General features: G+C 40.7%; 2 protein-coding genes across 4 annotated transcripts; one reads left to right on the plus strand and one right to left on the minus strand.

Moving 5' to 3' along the window:
* Nucleotides 1–931: 931 nt before the first annotated feature.
* On the minus strand, nt 932–5,618 carry eef1akmt2 (EEF1A lysine methyltransferase 2). 2 transcript variants are annotated; one of them, XM_084561442.1, is made up of 6 exons: nt 5,492–5,618; nt 4,938–5,003; nt 4,645–4,759; nt 4,268–4,375; nt 2,257–2,473; nt 932–1,343 (listed from the first exon to the last, which is right to left on the minus strand). In XM_084561442.1, exons 1-6 carry the CDS (start codon nt 5,599–5,601, stop codon nt 1,246–1,248), a joined length of 714 nt encoding a protein of 237 aa, XP_084417568.1. In that variant the 5' UTR covers nt 5,602–5,618; the 3' UTR covers nt 932–1,245. The 2 variants fall into 2 exon arrangements, with proteins under 2 accessions (XP_084417568.1, XP_084417569.1); XM_084561443.1 differs by having other exon boundaries at nt 4,938–5,019; nt 5,492–5,597.
* On the plus strand, nt 5,600–14,954 carry abraxas2 (abraxas 2, BRISC complex subunit; the record flags this gene model as incomplete). 2 transcript variants are annotated; one of them, XR_014699480.1, is made up of 10 exons in its annotated part: nt 5,600–5,776; nt 6,902–6,992; nt 8,707–8,743; nt 9,211–9,277; nt 9,554–9,744; nt 10,052–10,174; nt 10,782–10,866; nt 10,983–11,100; nt 11,392–12,018; nt 13,079–14,954. XR_014699480.1 is itself a non-coding variant. In XM_084561441.1 (9 exons), 9 exons carry the CDS (start codon nt 5,600–5,602, stop codon nt 11,964–11,966), a joined length of 1,464 nt encoding a protein of 487 aa, XP_084417567.1. In that variant the 3' UTR covers nt 11,967–14,954. The 2 variants fall into 2 exon arrangements, 1 of the variants encoding a protein (XP_084417567.1); XM_084561441.1 differs by having other exon boundaries at nt 11,392–14,954.
* Between the last annotated feature and the right edge of the window lie 22 nt (nt 14,955–14,976).

Genomic DNA, 14,976 nt, shown 5'->3' on the forward strand with positions numbered 1-14,976 from the left:
GTGAAAGTGCTGACGGTGGTGAATGCACTGAACAGCCCAGTTCAACCCAAAGAGACCCCCCAGTTTTATGTTTTACTCTACTTTATGGTGAATGGGAATAAAATCATATGAAAATGAAGCAAAGTAATGGCCCCAACACTTTTAACCAGACTTTTGTCATTGTAGTATATAATAATACTATCTATCTGTCTGTTTACAGGATTGGGTGTAGCCTCTGGTTAAAGGGAACTGAAAAGGCAAGTATTAACATCTTATGACACAGTGACACAATGAAAAACACTTTGGGACCTGCCAAACAAGATGTTTAAGTAAATGGAGAGGCTAATTAAAACAGCACAAGCTCAATGGAAGATGTTTTGTTTCATGGGAAAATCTCTGTGAGTAGTAAACGTGGGTAAAACATGCACATCCAGACAGGATATCCAGAGCCTTGTAAATTTCCAGGCACTAATTCTTGTAAAGCTTGCATGTGTTTACTCAACAGCATGCCTCAACGTCGACGGCTCCCATTGGGCCACCGGCCCAGCTTGCAATTAGGATCCAGAGCTTGGCAGTTATTAATGATACCATTGAGGAAGGAAATGGCAGACAAGTTTCCTTGCGACAGAAGCCATAGCCCCTTGTTTATTCATTATGTCAGAAGTTCTTAATCATGGCACTCAGGACCCCAAGCACTGCTGGTTTCCAGTTAAACTAATTAGGTAGGAGCTAGTCTCTGTACGTATGTGAGATGAATGTAATTAACTACATTGGTTTTCTGTGGGACATGGCTCTTAAAAGGGTCATTGCAAAGTAATTTGAGGGGCTTTAAAAATGATTTATGGAACAGGTAAAACATATTCAGTAACAATGATTGCATAGATCTTTTTTTTTGGTCCAGGATTATCTTCAAAAGCAGGGTATTTGAATGAGTACATTACAGAATACAAAATATATTAAACACCACTTTAATATATGTTAACAAAATTGAAAATTAGTGAAACAATCTTGTTACTTTTCTGTAGAAATGTTACAAAAGATAATACATAATCAGCTGTGTCTTATAATTCGGAACAATGTGAAATATGAAAGCATCAAAACCAAAGACTGATTCATTTCATGAAAAAAAATCCCACGCAGTTGCTGTAGATCTGCTTCATTCCACGCTCTTTACAAAAGGAAGGCTATATAAGAAAGTTTTGTATAAAAGTCAACAAAGTTCCTGTGACCAGGATCGATGACAAATATCCTCTTGTGACATGTGAATCAGTGTACTCGCTTGAAGATGAGTGCCGCCACACTGTTGCCTGTCTTGCCTCCAAACTGGAAACTGGGTGTGGGCAACTCCTGTACAAACTCAAATCCTGTGAGGCAACACAGAGAAAGTGTGAGGGTTAAGAAATGTGCATGATGCAAACTAGTAGAACGTGAGCACAGATGCCTTATATCTTTGCTCGTAAACTATGGCTACGTTACTAATGGGGGGTTACAGGAGAACAACTGCGAGTATAGAGCTAACCATCCGCCATCTGTGAGGCTTCCTGTGGCTAGTAAAGACAGGCTGTCAGCGTGACAGATGAGATCTCAAGGCCCTTTGGCCCCCTGCAGGCTCTCCAGCGGGACTACACTGAGACAAGTGACAGCTAATGGAAGCTTGCCGAAATTCTGACTACACAGGCTGCTGTTGCCCGCAGCTTAACAACCTGGCAGGTAACTGTCGTCGCTATGAAAGTGTGTCTGTGTTTTGACTGACAATCAGACAATAAAGGTCCCAGAAAAACAGCTGTTACACACCAGACACACGCGTGGAAATCACACTGATGCACACAAAAAGAATTAACATTTTAAGTATTCGTATGTACGCGCTTAAAGATTCCTTGTGGAGACTTCTAAACACAAGGAAATAGGTTATATGCATGTTTGTACGTAATACAAATCCAGCTTTGTTTACATCCATGTTTACCAGCGTCTTTGGTGAAGCTGTGACAATCATGAAATTTTAATTCATGATTGTCACAGCTTGTTTTTCAGCTGTACTGAATGGCTGCATGTCGTTGTTTATTTGCCTCATTAGAAGTTAAGCGGCTTTGGATACAAAGTCAATTTTGCCCTCAGGTACGATAAAAACATTGCAGTAAAACACCATTTACAAGATTACATGGATTGCTAAATTACTCATCAGTCACAACCAAGTAGCTAATCAGATTATGGCATAAGAACAGACGACTGAAATACACTACTAGAAATAAAACTAATAATTTTAGTGTTCGCTCTCACCTTCGTTGAATCTATCTAGCAGCTGCTCTTTTGTCCAGTTACAGGAAGTGACAGCGAAGAATCCTCTGTCCTTGAGAGCATCTTTTAGAGCTTGGACATACAGTTTTTTACCCTCAATGTTGTTGTCTGGGTTTAAGCTTATTGCATCAAATGTTCCTTTGTCGATGCAGACATCAAAACCTTTTAGCTCCCCTTGACAGTTTAGGAAATCCACCTCCTAAAATTGAACAAAATGGTTAGAAGTTAAGGTGTGTTGATCAGCAAATATGCAATACTGCTTCGAGCTCTTTAAATGCAAACTGTACAGTCACCTAAGAAGAAATCTTTCAGCATCAACCGAGATGAAATGTGTTATACTTCACTGGCTCACTTTAAAACCAAATTCCAAGTGCTGATATGACAGCAGTTAATTTTGCAGGGGTTTCTGAACTACCATACCACGAGTGAAAGGACCCCTTTATCTGGACAGAGGGCAGAACCAGATCTCTGGGGTGAGCTCGAGAGCCATATAACCACGGGTCACAAAATATGAGATTTATGTAGGAGGATCAGCAGTGGTTCACTGGAGACAGAAACGTCTACATACTGCTGCATCTGACTCGAGTGTGAGTCTGTAAAATGGGGAAAATGTTGAAAGAATGTATGAAGGTTAAGTGTCAGAGCAGCAGTAGACAGTGACTAATGTAAATGGACACGGGGCCTGACACAGATTTAAGACAAAGAATGACCTTTGACAGACAAGCGCATTCATAGAAATTATTTTGGAAAATTACAGCACTGTAGAAAAGACCGAGATGCCAGCTCACCCTTTCTCTCTCTCACAGACACACACACATTGAACCACTGTGCTTCCCCTGCCCAGCTAAGGTCAATATTGACTTCAATGGCAGCCTTTCTGCCCTGGCAAAGCACACACACCATCGCCAGAGTGTGATGCCTGTAACATATATGCAACAGTATTATGCACAGGGGAGGAAAACTCACTCATCGCAACCCTTACAGACCAGCCAGTATTTGCAAACCTGCTTTTCTTGCATGTATGTGCCACTGGGTGTGGGTTAAATCCTGCCAGTTCATCTTGGGTTTGAGGTGGGCAGACTTCCATCACATTCAAGGCCTTCTTCCTATCCAAATTTCCCACATTGTAAAGACAGGAATGTTTCCTCAAACCCTCCCAGACCAAGGTTGGCACACCATATACTGAAAACTATATTGTACTACTGGCACATAGTAATTAAGGGAATTTATTTTGTATCAGTGGGTGATTTTGCATGGATTAGGATCCACCGAAATATTACGCTGCAAAATTAACTGAATAACATTTTTGCAGAACACACTCGCCACCTGGAAATGTTCAAGAAGCATACACTGTAATCAATTAAAAGTGTCAATGTCAGCGTCATCACTTTGGTTTTACACACCTGTGACTATGAACACAAGTGGTTTTGTGTGGCACTGATGTACCGTTTCACATCTGTTGGTTAAATGTGTGAACACACTGCATCCTTTGTGGCGGTGTTTTATTTATACAGCGTCCATACCAAGGCTTTATTTGATTGGTGGTAGTGGAAAGAGACAGAAAGTAATGGTATGAGAGAGAGGGGACAACACGCAGTGAATGGCACAGGCTGGAATCGAACCTCTGCCTATAGACTATAGCCTCATTGGGGGGAAGCATTTGCTTGAGGCCGGTCGGATAAAGAGACAGAGGGAGATGGGACATATGAGAAAGGAGGAAAGGAGAATATGAACAAGAGTACATGATATGAGGTGAGGCACGACGCATGGGAGATTGATGATAGATAAAAAGAACGGACAGAGCTAGCATTCAAATAATTAACTGTGGAAAAGTTAAAGTTACTGTGTAGGAATAAACAGTAACAAAGAAGCACAACAATATGCCAGTGAGGATAGTTGGTATATTACAGTTGAGTAGGTTGGGATAAGAACTTGTTTCACTATACTAGTGTAAATTAACAGCAATTCCGAGGATAAACATGACTGAACCCACCTTTACAGTCACATCACTCAAGTCCTCTGCCTGCAGAACGTTTCTGGCCAATTCTACAGACGCTGGAGAATAATCTATACCGGTCAGATTCCTGTATCCGTGTTTAGCCTGAACACAAAAAAACAAACCAAATGAAGGACAGAATTTATTAACTGTGACTCAAACAAATTGTGTTTGTTTACAAGGTTGCCACAGTAAATCTTTTGCAATCCATCCATTAAAGATTCAGATCACCTCAGTCACACAATGATGAGGCGTTTTAACACAACAGAGGTGAAATGCATTAGATTGTGACTTTATAAGTTTTTTAAAACAACAACAACAATATTCCTGCAAAGCATTATAATGACAATTTCATTTATTGTCATTACTCGTACCAATTCAACTAAAAAAGCTCCATTTCCAGTGCCGATGTCAAGTATGGCTGCATCTTCTGGGATCTTTGCGTTGTCCATCCATCGCAGCACACGGCTCATGCTCTCCTCCCCAAACCTTACGAGAAGACGGAAACACACAGATTTTAGTAGGGAGACCGGTTTGAGACAAAAAACAAGTCTCTCATTAGGAATCATCACATATAGGTTTGAGAAACAGTCAAGCCCGTACCCCTGTACTAATCAGTGGAATGCAGTGGGTTAATTGTGGCCAAGCCAGTGGTCTGTATTATTACCATATCTCGCCAACATCTCCGATGTCTTTGAACGTCTCAAGTTCTTTTTGGTATGCATCCTCCCAACTGGAGAAAACAACCACTGACAATTAGTTATGTCAATACTACTGCACGGACAACACATTTCTGTAGTTTAATACAATACATTCACATCAATATGAATAAGCAGCCTGAAACTATAGTTTATCTACAGTTCAATATGGAATATATGCATTCTAACATGACTTCTTTTTAAAAAACAAAGGTACCTTTATTTGCAGAGTTAACCCATAATAAATAAACACGTGTTTATTTATTATGCGTTAAATGCATGTTGCGTCCAACAGTTGATAACAATTCAACTTTCTTCTTGCTCTCACACCCTAAACTGGATGTGTCAATCATAAAGGTGAACTTACTGCATCAGTTTATAGTGGACAAAATTAATGCGTTACCAAAAACAGCACCAAAGCAGATTTTAAGAGTTGTATCCGTTAGCTTTGTTGCTAGCTCCTCTAGCTGTGGAGCCTGGCGAGAATAGCCTACTATCATACATTACCGTTAGCAACACTTACTATACTTTCGTTCCGAGTTTTGAAGTTCCAAAATCATTATCTGAACACCTGTCGTCCTCTGCGTCCGAGGTATTTTCACAGCCATGTGTGCTCTCTGCGGCGTCTTCCATGCTGGAGAGGAAGACAGTCGCCTACAGTTCCCACAAGACGTTGCGTTTGCGGAACGCGCTTGCAACCGCAGGGGGCATCGGGATTGATGGGGATGTTTCCATCATGGCGGCATCCATTTCAGGTTATACTTTTAGTTCTGTGTGTTATCACAGCGCCAACAGCAACTCAGATCATGTAAGTAGTCAAAATGATATCTGCAGACATTGCGTAGCGGTTGCGAAATCGCACGTAGCTCGGCGGTGTGTCTGGTCATTTACTGACGCCATTAGTTTGTGTTGTTTTCCAGTGTCATCATCCTGTTGCTGGCTAGCTAGCATAGGTTGCGTCTATTTACCGGTTAGCTGGGTTTAATCAAGCTGTGTAGTTACAGTAACATGAAGACAGGGATTGTGATCTTAATACGATTTAATGTAGTACAGCTGCATATGTGTTTAATATGTATGTGTAATATGAGCCATACATGTCTCCATATACGAACACCTGTTTTATCAATATTAGCAATTCTGTTGGGAAAGTTTGAATTCCAGGAAATACCCGGTAGTTGGCTACTTAGCATGTTAGCTAAGCTACCAAGTCAAGTGACTTCCGTATGTCGGTGCTGCTAATATTTACAGTCATTTCGGCTTTTAATCTTAAATGAAGACACAAGCTAACGTATTACGTTTTCTTAACCAAGTGACAGGAAACAGTTTTTGCCTTTCTCGTTTCCGCATAGGTTGTTAGCCACATCGCTAAGTTGATGTCGAGTCTGTTATCTTAACAAACTCACTGACGGGCATTAAAATATATTTCGTTATTTCTTTGGGAGAGGCTTCAACTTTATCTCTGAAGATATGAGGCAAGAGGGGAAATGCGTTGTGCTTAGCTTGTTGGGGGAAAAAAAGCAAACTAAGCTAACGTCAGCGCTGTTTACATCCGTGTTCCTCTCTAGTTGAAGATTGTAAAGGTCGGTCTGGTCAGGTGGATAGTTGTTACTTGGCTAGCTACAAGTTTGCCCACATTCCTGACATAAGAGCCGGTTGTTTACCAGCTGCTGTCACTTCTCAGTGACTTGATCTGCAAGAAGACGACGACTTGATTTGGTCCCGGAACAATTTCGTTCTGATATCTTATATGTTTGTTAATATTGTTGCCCTTTATTGTGCATCGTATCCCACACTCGTTACTTACTTATTTATTGTTTAGTCTGTCGTGTTTGCATTTGTGCTTGAAGAATAACTCCAGCAACAGAGCCAGCTAATTGTGCCATCTCCACATTAGTGATTTAACTACAGCTCGGTTGAATGTGTCTTTACACAGGAGGGCTTCCTATTAGGAGACGTAAGGCAAGAAGAGACTGTGAGCATCAGTGACACACAGATCAGCACTACAGAATTGATCCAGGTAGTAGGTAAGCTCTGAAACAGTCAAAACTAAACTTCCTCATATCTTAAAGCAATACATTGCAACTGATTGGCAGCCGTCTTAAGACAAGGTTTTGGAGTTCAGTCTTTTGTCGCGGAGGACATTTAGGCATGTCACAGTTGGAACGGAACACATGTAAATAATAAAGATGATGATCGCACATTTCTGTTTATCAGCTTCGGTGTCGGGGTCCTAATATTGTGCACATTCAGGGTTATACCCTTATTGTGAAATATAAAATGTCCCTAAGTTGTTTATGAATAATGAAAATGTTTACATACACGAGTGCATACTTAGATTAACGACTTCTACGATGTGCTTCACGCAGCTACGCCCTTTAGATTACTTCATTGTCCCATGGAGGAATGCCTGGCCCTTTCAAATTATACAGGTCTTTTATAAAGATTAAAAGTAGTCGTGTTTCTCCCTCTGAACAGAAAAGTGAGTTTTTCTTTTGGGCGAGCTGCCCTACTCCAGCCTTGCAAAGTGTTAACTATTTGGTTTGTGTACAACACATATCGCTGACCGTTAACAAACAAAAGGCTGTGTGCTTCTAAAACTCCAATTATGTGAGCATATTCTGCGTGTCTTAATCAGAGAATGCTACATTTGGATTAAAGCCCAGTTCAGAATATCCCAATTGAATCTACTGTTTACATGACCCATATAAAAGAATGTTGTTTAATTTGTGTTCATGTAAACGTGCTGACTGCCGTGGCTTATTAACTAGAATAGAGCTATTGTTACTGTTGTGCTGTTTTGCTTTTTTTTACTATGACAAGTCAAAATGTCTGTTGCAAAAAGCTCCATTGCCATTTACTCATTTCAAAGGAGTGTTGCTTGTTAGAACAACAGGTAATGCAAGTTCTGTTAATGCCCCTATATTCCCTTGGTCTGTCTGACTGCACTAGAGTTTTCACTCTATTTGCTTGTTAAGAGCTCCTCCAAGACGGTTTGGGTGTGTGTACAGACTGATGTCGTTAACATCTCCCTCACTCCCCTGTAAACTTTGTTACATCTATAAGGGAAGACTTTTATCACGCAATCCCTGCGTGGGATTGCAAAACCTGAACTGAGATGAAGGTTTATATTAAACTACCTATTTATGTTGAGTAGACTGCCCTTTCTTGTTCGAGATAGTCCTTCAAATAAAATCATAGTGAAAGCACAAAGTAGAGATTTCTGATGATAATGTAACATCTGCCAGTAATACTACGAGCGAGCAGCAATTTCGGTGTTAGGTTTTTAAATATTAACATTTATTCAGCTGTGTGGATTGCCTGGTTATATTGCTTCCTTACTTGCTGCTCAGCCCTTCAGTCCTGTTTGCAACAGTAATTGGCAGTTCTTTGTAACTGAAGAAGAAATTGCTTATCCATCTGCTTTGATTCATATTAGTCACATATTTTATGACCTCTTATTGAAGTGGTTGGAAAGAAATCAGGTTGACATGTGTGTGTAAAATAGAATAATGGTAATATAATCAGCAACAGAAACATTTCTGCCTTGCAAGACCAGGTTTAATGTTTTTGTGGTGGGCCAGATAAATTACATGATTAGACTGTAATAAAGTGTGTGAATAACAGCAATGCACATTCCTGTGTTGTGTATCGCAGATGTTGGATGTTCTGCACATGCAATATAAGGCAACAGTATAATGTAATGTAACTGAGACATCTGTCACTGTGTATTCCCAACAGAAATCCATAACCACGATCCTTGTGCACAGTTGTTTAGGTAAGATATAGGATGTCTGCTCTCAAATAACTATTATATTAATTTGTTGTGAGTGTACCTGTCGTCAAAATAGTGTTTTGGGGAGATGAAAATGTTTAAAAGTTTAGATTCTGATGTATTCTGATGCAATTTTGTTGTAACACATGCATGACAAGGCAAAAAGAGATGTTGCACACAAAGAGACTGTTATTGAAAGTTGTTGACATTTATTATTTTTTCCCCCACATAAAAGGGACTCTAACCAGAGTAGCTTGTAATATCTTAGTTTTAAATATACTGACACTTTAAATGCAGCTGTCGCCTTACATGCCTTTTAACACAGAGGAAATTTATTTGACATTGGACAGTAGATGGCCCCATCTGACAAGATTGGGTAATAGAAGTAGGCTAAGGCAGAGGAGGAGTTAAGGACATGATGAATCACTTTGAACTTACTTCTTTTTTTTTTTCCCCCCTCCTCTCATCAGCTTTTATGACTACGCTGGAAAAATCAGTGAAGAAAATCTCAACAACATTCTTAAAGATAGGCGGAAAGTGAGTGATTTATGATATCATTTGATGTTGTGACTATAAAATGTTAATGTCATGCTAAAAGTCATCCCAAGAAACAAGTTGATTTTATTTGTTTCTTTTAATGTTCCATCTTAAAAGTACTTAAAAACTGAAGGTGAAACGGCGTGGTGCATGTCAAAATTGAGTTACTCTGCATTGATGCCGTTACACTTCCTGATTGAAGCACATATGCTATAGTTTCCAGATACTTCATTAGATCAAACACATTTTAAATGAATTGTTTCTTCTTCCGTGTAGAATGTCATTGGATGGTACCGGTTCCGGAGAAACACGCAGCAGCAGATGTCGTTCAGGGAACAGATCATCCACAGACAGCTGACTCAGTTGCTCGGTGTGCCCGACCTTGTCTTCCTACTTTTTAGCTTCATCTCCACCGCCAACAGCTCCACCCACGCGCTGGAATATGTGCTCTTCAGACCTAACCACAGGTAACGACTGCGTGTTGACCAGCGTATGCACACATGCACACTCGACAGTGTCTTGTCAAACTATTCTGTTGTCATTGTTTTCCTTATCCATAAGAAATTCTCATTTTTTTCTGTTGTTAGTGAATTCATAAAATGATCTTTATGGGTTTCCCTTCACTGAGGAGATAGAGGGAGATAGAGAGCACTGGTACTGGATTTGGAATTGTATGAAGATAACCTGAGTTTAGGTATTGCAGAAAGAAATAGTATTTGTTGTCCTGAAATGTAGATCATGTTTTAACTGTACTAACTGGTCATGTCTACTCAGTAGGTACAACCAGAGGATTACGCTCACAATCCCAAACCTTGGCAATACAAGCCAGCAGGAATACAAAGTCTCCTCAGTGCCCAACACCTCACTCAACTATGCCAAGGTCATCAAAGAGCATGGGTAAGGTTGAGACTCTAAACTTTTTGTGCTTTTGCCATGTCAATGCAGACTTCCAGCGTTCAGACATCAAATGGCATGTGGAGTCGCAGCCGCCACCTGTTTTTACCTGACAACATACTAAAACTTCCCCTTGGGGGAATAACATGTGCACCTTAGCCAACATTAGTCAACTGTAGTATGTGTGCTAGAGAAGGTTTGTGCTTGACACTGTGTCAAAGTAGTATCAGCATACATTTGTGGGTGGCTGACTGCAGTGGAAGCCTGGTATGTGACAGCCTGCACATGCTTCTGCTTGTATTACTGTGGCTTTGTGTCTAAACTTAGACCCACTGTTTCTGTTCAAGATGAGTGTCCTCTAGACGGCATGAGGTTTAGCCGTACTGTCTATCCAGCTTCTGATAAGATCACTGTATTTTCACATTAGCTCATTCAGCTGATATTTCTGTGTCACAGCCAGTCAAATATGTTTGATTTAGCCGCGACATCGCGTCCACTGCACGGCATTACTGCAATCCTGTTAAAGAAACTGAGTGAGCTTGTACTTTGTGATATTAGTTATCGTTGCTTGAATGATAATTCATGTCTGCATTAATAATTGTGTCTGCAGCGCCGAATTCTTTGACAAAGATGGTGTTATGAAGGATATCCGAACAATATTCCAAGTCTACAGTGCACTTCAAGATAAAGTACAGGTGAGCTGGATAATGGATTTCTGGTGGATCTTGCCTAAAATGTGTAGTAAATTAGTTTGGTTAGCTGATGTTTGTCCATTTTGCCTGATTGTTTTTCACCTTTGTCCTGTTTTTAGGCTGTGTGTGGAGAGGTAGAACAAAGTGAACGTGTTAAAGAGAAAATTCAAGAAGATGTGAACAAACTCAAACAACAAATTGCCCTCAGGAAACGCAAGACAGCAGAAGAGGAGAGAAGTATGTGTCTGTTTTGGGTTCTATAGACTAGAATTATATCTTAAAGTTTTAAAAGTGGAGGTTTGAATTTGTTTAGGACCAATGGCTAAACCTCGAATCAAGAAATATTGAACTAAGCATACTTAGCATTTCAGATCTTCGATGTTCACTTTCCCTCAGGCCTAATCTGTCTGATCTAACAACCGGTCAAACTCGATTTCCACAGGTTTTTATTAGCATTGTTAAAAAAAAAAAAGTTTACTTAGTAGGAGTGCTCTTCTTACCAGTTACATCTTTCTCTTTGTTTGACAGGGCTCCGTGAAGCCCAAAATGCAGACTCCCATTCCACTCCACAAGAGAACACAGAACCTTCTGAGGCTTCCCTTCTGTCCAGGATAACTTTCCACACACCGTCTGCCCCGGAGCGGCCCAGTACCTCACCCAACCCACCGTCTTACACTGACCTCTTGTCCCAAGATGACTCTCTGCTTTCCTCTTCTTCCCCACCTACCAGTGCTGCTCTATTGCCCCGGCCCCAAGCTGTGGGCTCTCCGGGACACCCTACCCCTGGCCCAGTGGGAATGGGCGTGGGTCTGGGCCTCGGGCTGAGCCTGGGCCTCAGCGCCAGTCCGAATCCTGTTACCACTCCAAGCACTCCGTACCTTGGCAATGGTGACGGATCAAGCTCTGACTCGTTAGACAGACAAGCTGCAGGTCAGGAAGACGATGAAGATGATGACGAGGATGATGAAGATGAGGACAGTAGTGAATATGAGAACTTAGTGAGCGAAGGTGCTCATCTGCCAATACTCCCTAGCGTTTTAGCTCAAGGCCGACCAGCTGCCCTCAGCCCTGATGGGGACGCTCGTGGTTCGCAGACCACATAGAAACATGCCACAGGATGCGTAAGAGACACAAATAGGTGACACACCTTGAGAGGTGAGCAACTGAAGCAATCAAAGATAGGCAAACATAGACAAAAGAAGTGCCAGTCCTGAAAGTGAAAGGCATGCGCAAGTGGTGTCCCGCTGTGTGTATTTCTTCTTGTCTTTGTCTGATCTCCAGTTTAAGGGGAAACCTTGTTGGGTTTAAAAGTCTCAACAGGTGCTTCTTACTGGGGGAAAACGTATCTGTTTTCATGTTTTCTTTGGAATGGGGCCTGTCTAGGTATTTAAGCGTGGATCTGTCTGGTTTCGGGGTCAAACGTAGATACAGCATAATTTATGCCAACTGGTTGGCAAACTAGCTCCCTAAAACACAGCTCCATGCTTTCTTTATGTTTTGTGTCTGTGTCTTTTTGTTTCACATCTGTGTTACCAATTTTAAGCACCCATGCTTGCATTACCTCTTGCACTATGTTTTTTTTTCCACTTTATTTTAAACAAACCCTTAGAAAGCATAGGGAGAATATTTGGCGGCCTTCAACAATTTTAAAGGAAGTAGGCAAATGGATGTTAACTTTTAATTTTTTGATTTGAAGAAAGATATATAATTATGTAACTAGAAGTTTTTACATGCAAATTTCTCTGATTTGATTTTGGACATTTTTTTTCCAGTCTTTAATTAATCATACAGTGGCTTGTTTAAATTACAAAGAATCCATTGCAAACAAAATTTACTCTGCCACTTCTATTATGGGTGCTTTATATATACATATATATATATTTTTTGTCAGATTTCCTGTTAATCTAACTTGACAGTAATGTCAATGTCCTGTTCTTCTTGGATAACACTGAAACTGTATGCGCTTTGCTGCACTTAACAAAATTTAAGATTTCTTTATTATTGTGCTGTACCAATGCTGTTGTGCCACTTGAGTAGTCCTCTTTGACCACCCTGAGCCAAACTCGGCTCAGCTTTTGTGCATTGTATGGGGTTCACAGGGCAAACAGTGTACTGTAGCTTTACTAACCAGATGCTTATGGTTCCCTTCTGCTGCTGCTGCAACACAGAGAGCTGCCACTAAAACAACTGCATCTGTCTGTTTTTCTTCATATAGAAACCTGGCTGCTACTTCCACCTTCTAGTGCTGGTTATCTCAATACTACTGACCATGTTCATATAACCACTTCGAGCTCACTTCTCACCGACTTGTTGTTTATTAAAGTCATAATGGAAGGCTGATGCCTCCTGTAGTGTGTGAATTGTAACCTTGGGAACAGAGACCTAGCAATCACCTTCCTGTCTTTGCATAGTTGACTGCAGACCTCATGTATTCTGACCTGCTTGGGTCAATGTTACGTGTACGGACCTGGATAATGTGATGAAAACATCATGACCTTGCTTCAGTATACAGTGCCTTCCACTCATGGCAGTTTGAATCTGCATGCAGAACACATTCACATATCTCTTTTGAGGGGTAAAAGTGTAACTTACTGTTGTGTTTGCAATAATCAGCTTCCAGCTTCTTTTATTTTTAAGTCCTTTGGCAATATGCATCCCTGTCCATAATGTTTGTCTACCTGAAACAACGTTTACTGCCCCCTAAAGCTGTTTTCCCCTTTAAGCTTCACAAACATGATGGCTCTGAAGTGGACCTCTGTCTCACGGTTGCAATATGACTTTGCTTGCTTTATTATTTGAAACTGGAATTCTAACTGTAAAGTCCCAGAGAACCTGTGAAGTGACTGGAGAGCCTGCAAGGCACAATTACCAACATGCTGGTGACTGCTTCTAAACATCTGGCCGACTTGAAGATGACAGTAACAAAACGTGGATGGATTATGAGCTGGATGGAAGACACCCTCCTTGCATGAACTGGTTAATTCTAGACACTGTTATATTCAGCATGGACGGACGTTTGCACTGCACACGGAGGGTGTCTGACATAGTGAGGATGCTGCACTCAGTTCGGAAAGGAGACATTTTTTTTGGTGGAAGACGCTTTGCCTTGTGAACAAGCTCTGCTTTATTTACACAACATGTTTGTTTGTCATGTTTTGTTTTTTGACATGGGGTCATTTAATTTGCCCCGATGTGTAACGTCAATGCATCACTGATCGGGATCTGGCACTCAGAATGTTACTTTATAATCACCCAGAGTAACGCAATCACACAATGTTAAAAGAAGTGACAAAATCTGCTTGTTAGGAGTGTGATTTCCTTTGGGTACTGGAATATTTTAAGGAAATAAACAATGAATGTATAGTAGACAAGGGGGGGTCAGGGTAGCATTTAAACAGCACTTACTGTATAAGCTTGTCTCAGTTGAGTGTTGTGGTGGTATAGAGCAGCAATTCACAGTGTTGGTCCTCACTCTTCTCTCCTCAGGCCCTAGATGGTTGCTCTTTAAGTCTATCTTTCTGGTATAACCTTGACTTGATGGCCAGAATGACAACCAACAAGACTTTGGTGCAGAAGACAGACAACTGACATTAAGCCTGAGAGGACTCAGATTGTTAGATCCTATATCTTTCAAGTTCCAACATGATAGAAATATACACTCATGTACTCTTACTGTATGGGGTGTCCCTTCACTTCCTCCCCCTAGAGTGGGCCATCGCAACAGCAACACCTCCCTAAAGCACAAATTCCAGTGCACAGCTTAGCTCGTCTGGGCTTTTATCTGGATTTGTGTACTTGACGAAAGTTGACCAAGGACTTGCTTGGATGAGCACAGAGAATATGGTTCTTAAACGGGGGGATAATAAAGGAGACATGCATATGTGATATGATGTAGCTTCTTTTTATTACTGATTTAAGTCGAGTACCAATTTAAAAGTTATCATTGCATGCTTTGAAGAAGTATGTTGTTACACTTATTATCTTTTTTTGCATAATTGTGGGATTACGTAGAATTATTGAGCAAAACTAGGAATTAAGCCTTTGCTATGTATTTTATAGTACGTTACTGAATTATGTTTATGGAAAGCCAACTGCTGCTTCTATCAAATTCAT

Source organism: Chelon labrosus (assembly GCF_963514085.1).
Source record: "Chelon labrosus genome assembly, chromosome: 15".
Classification (NCBI taxonomy): domain Eukaryota; kingdom Metazoa; phylum Chordata; class Actinopteri; order Mugiliformes; family Mugilidae; genus Chelon; species Chelon labrosus.

What these genes read in the sequence shown, in the direction of transcription:
- eef1akmt2 (XM_084561442.1), bottom strand. Translation starts at nt 5,601, where the DNA reads ATGGAAGACGCCGCAGAGAGCACACATGGCTGTGAAAATACCTCGGAC. An exon ending in TGAGTGATGTGACTGTAAAG is followed by an intron (nt 2,474 to 4,267) that starts GTGGGTTCAGTC and finishes GTTCAATTTTAG; the next exon opens with GAGGTGGATTTCCTAAACTG. An exon ending in GCTAGATAGATTCAACGAAG is followed by an intron (nt 1,344 to 2,256) that starts GTGAGAGCGAAC and finishes GTTGCCTCACAG; the next exon opens with GATTTGAGTTTGTACAGGAG.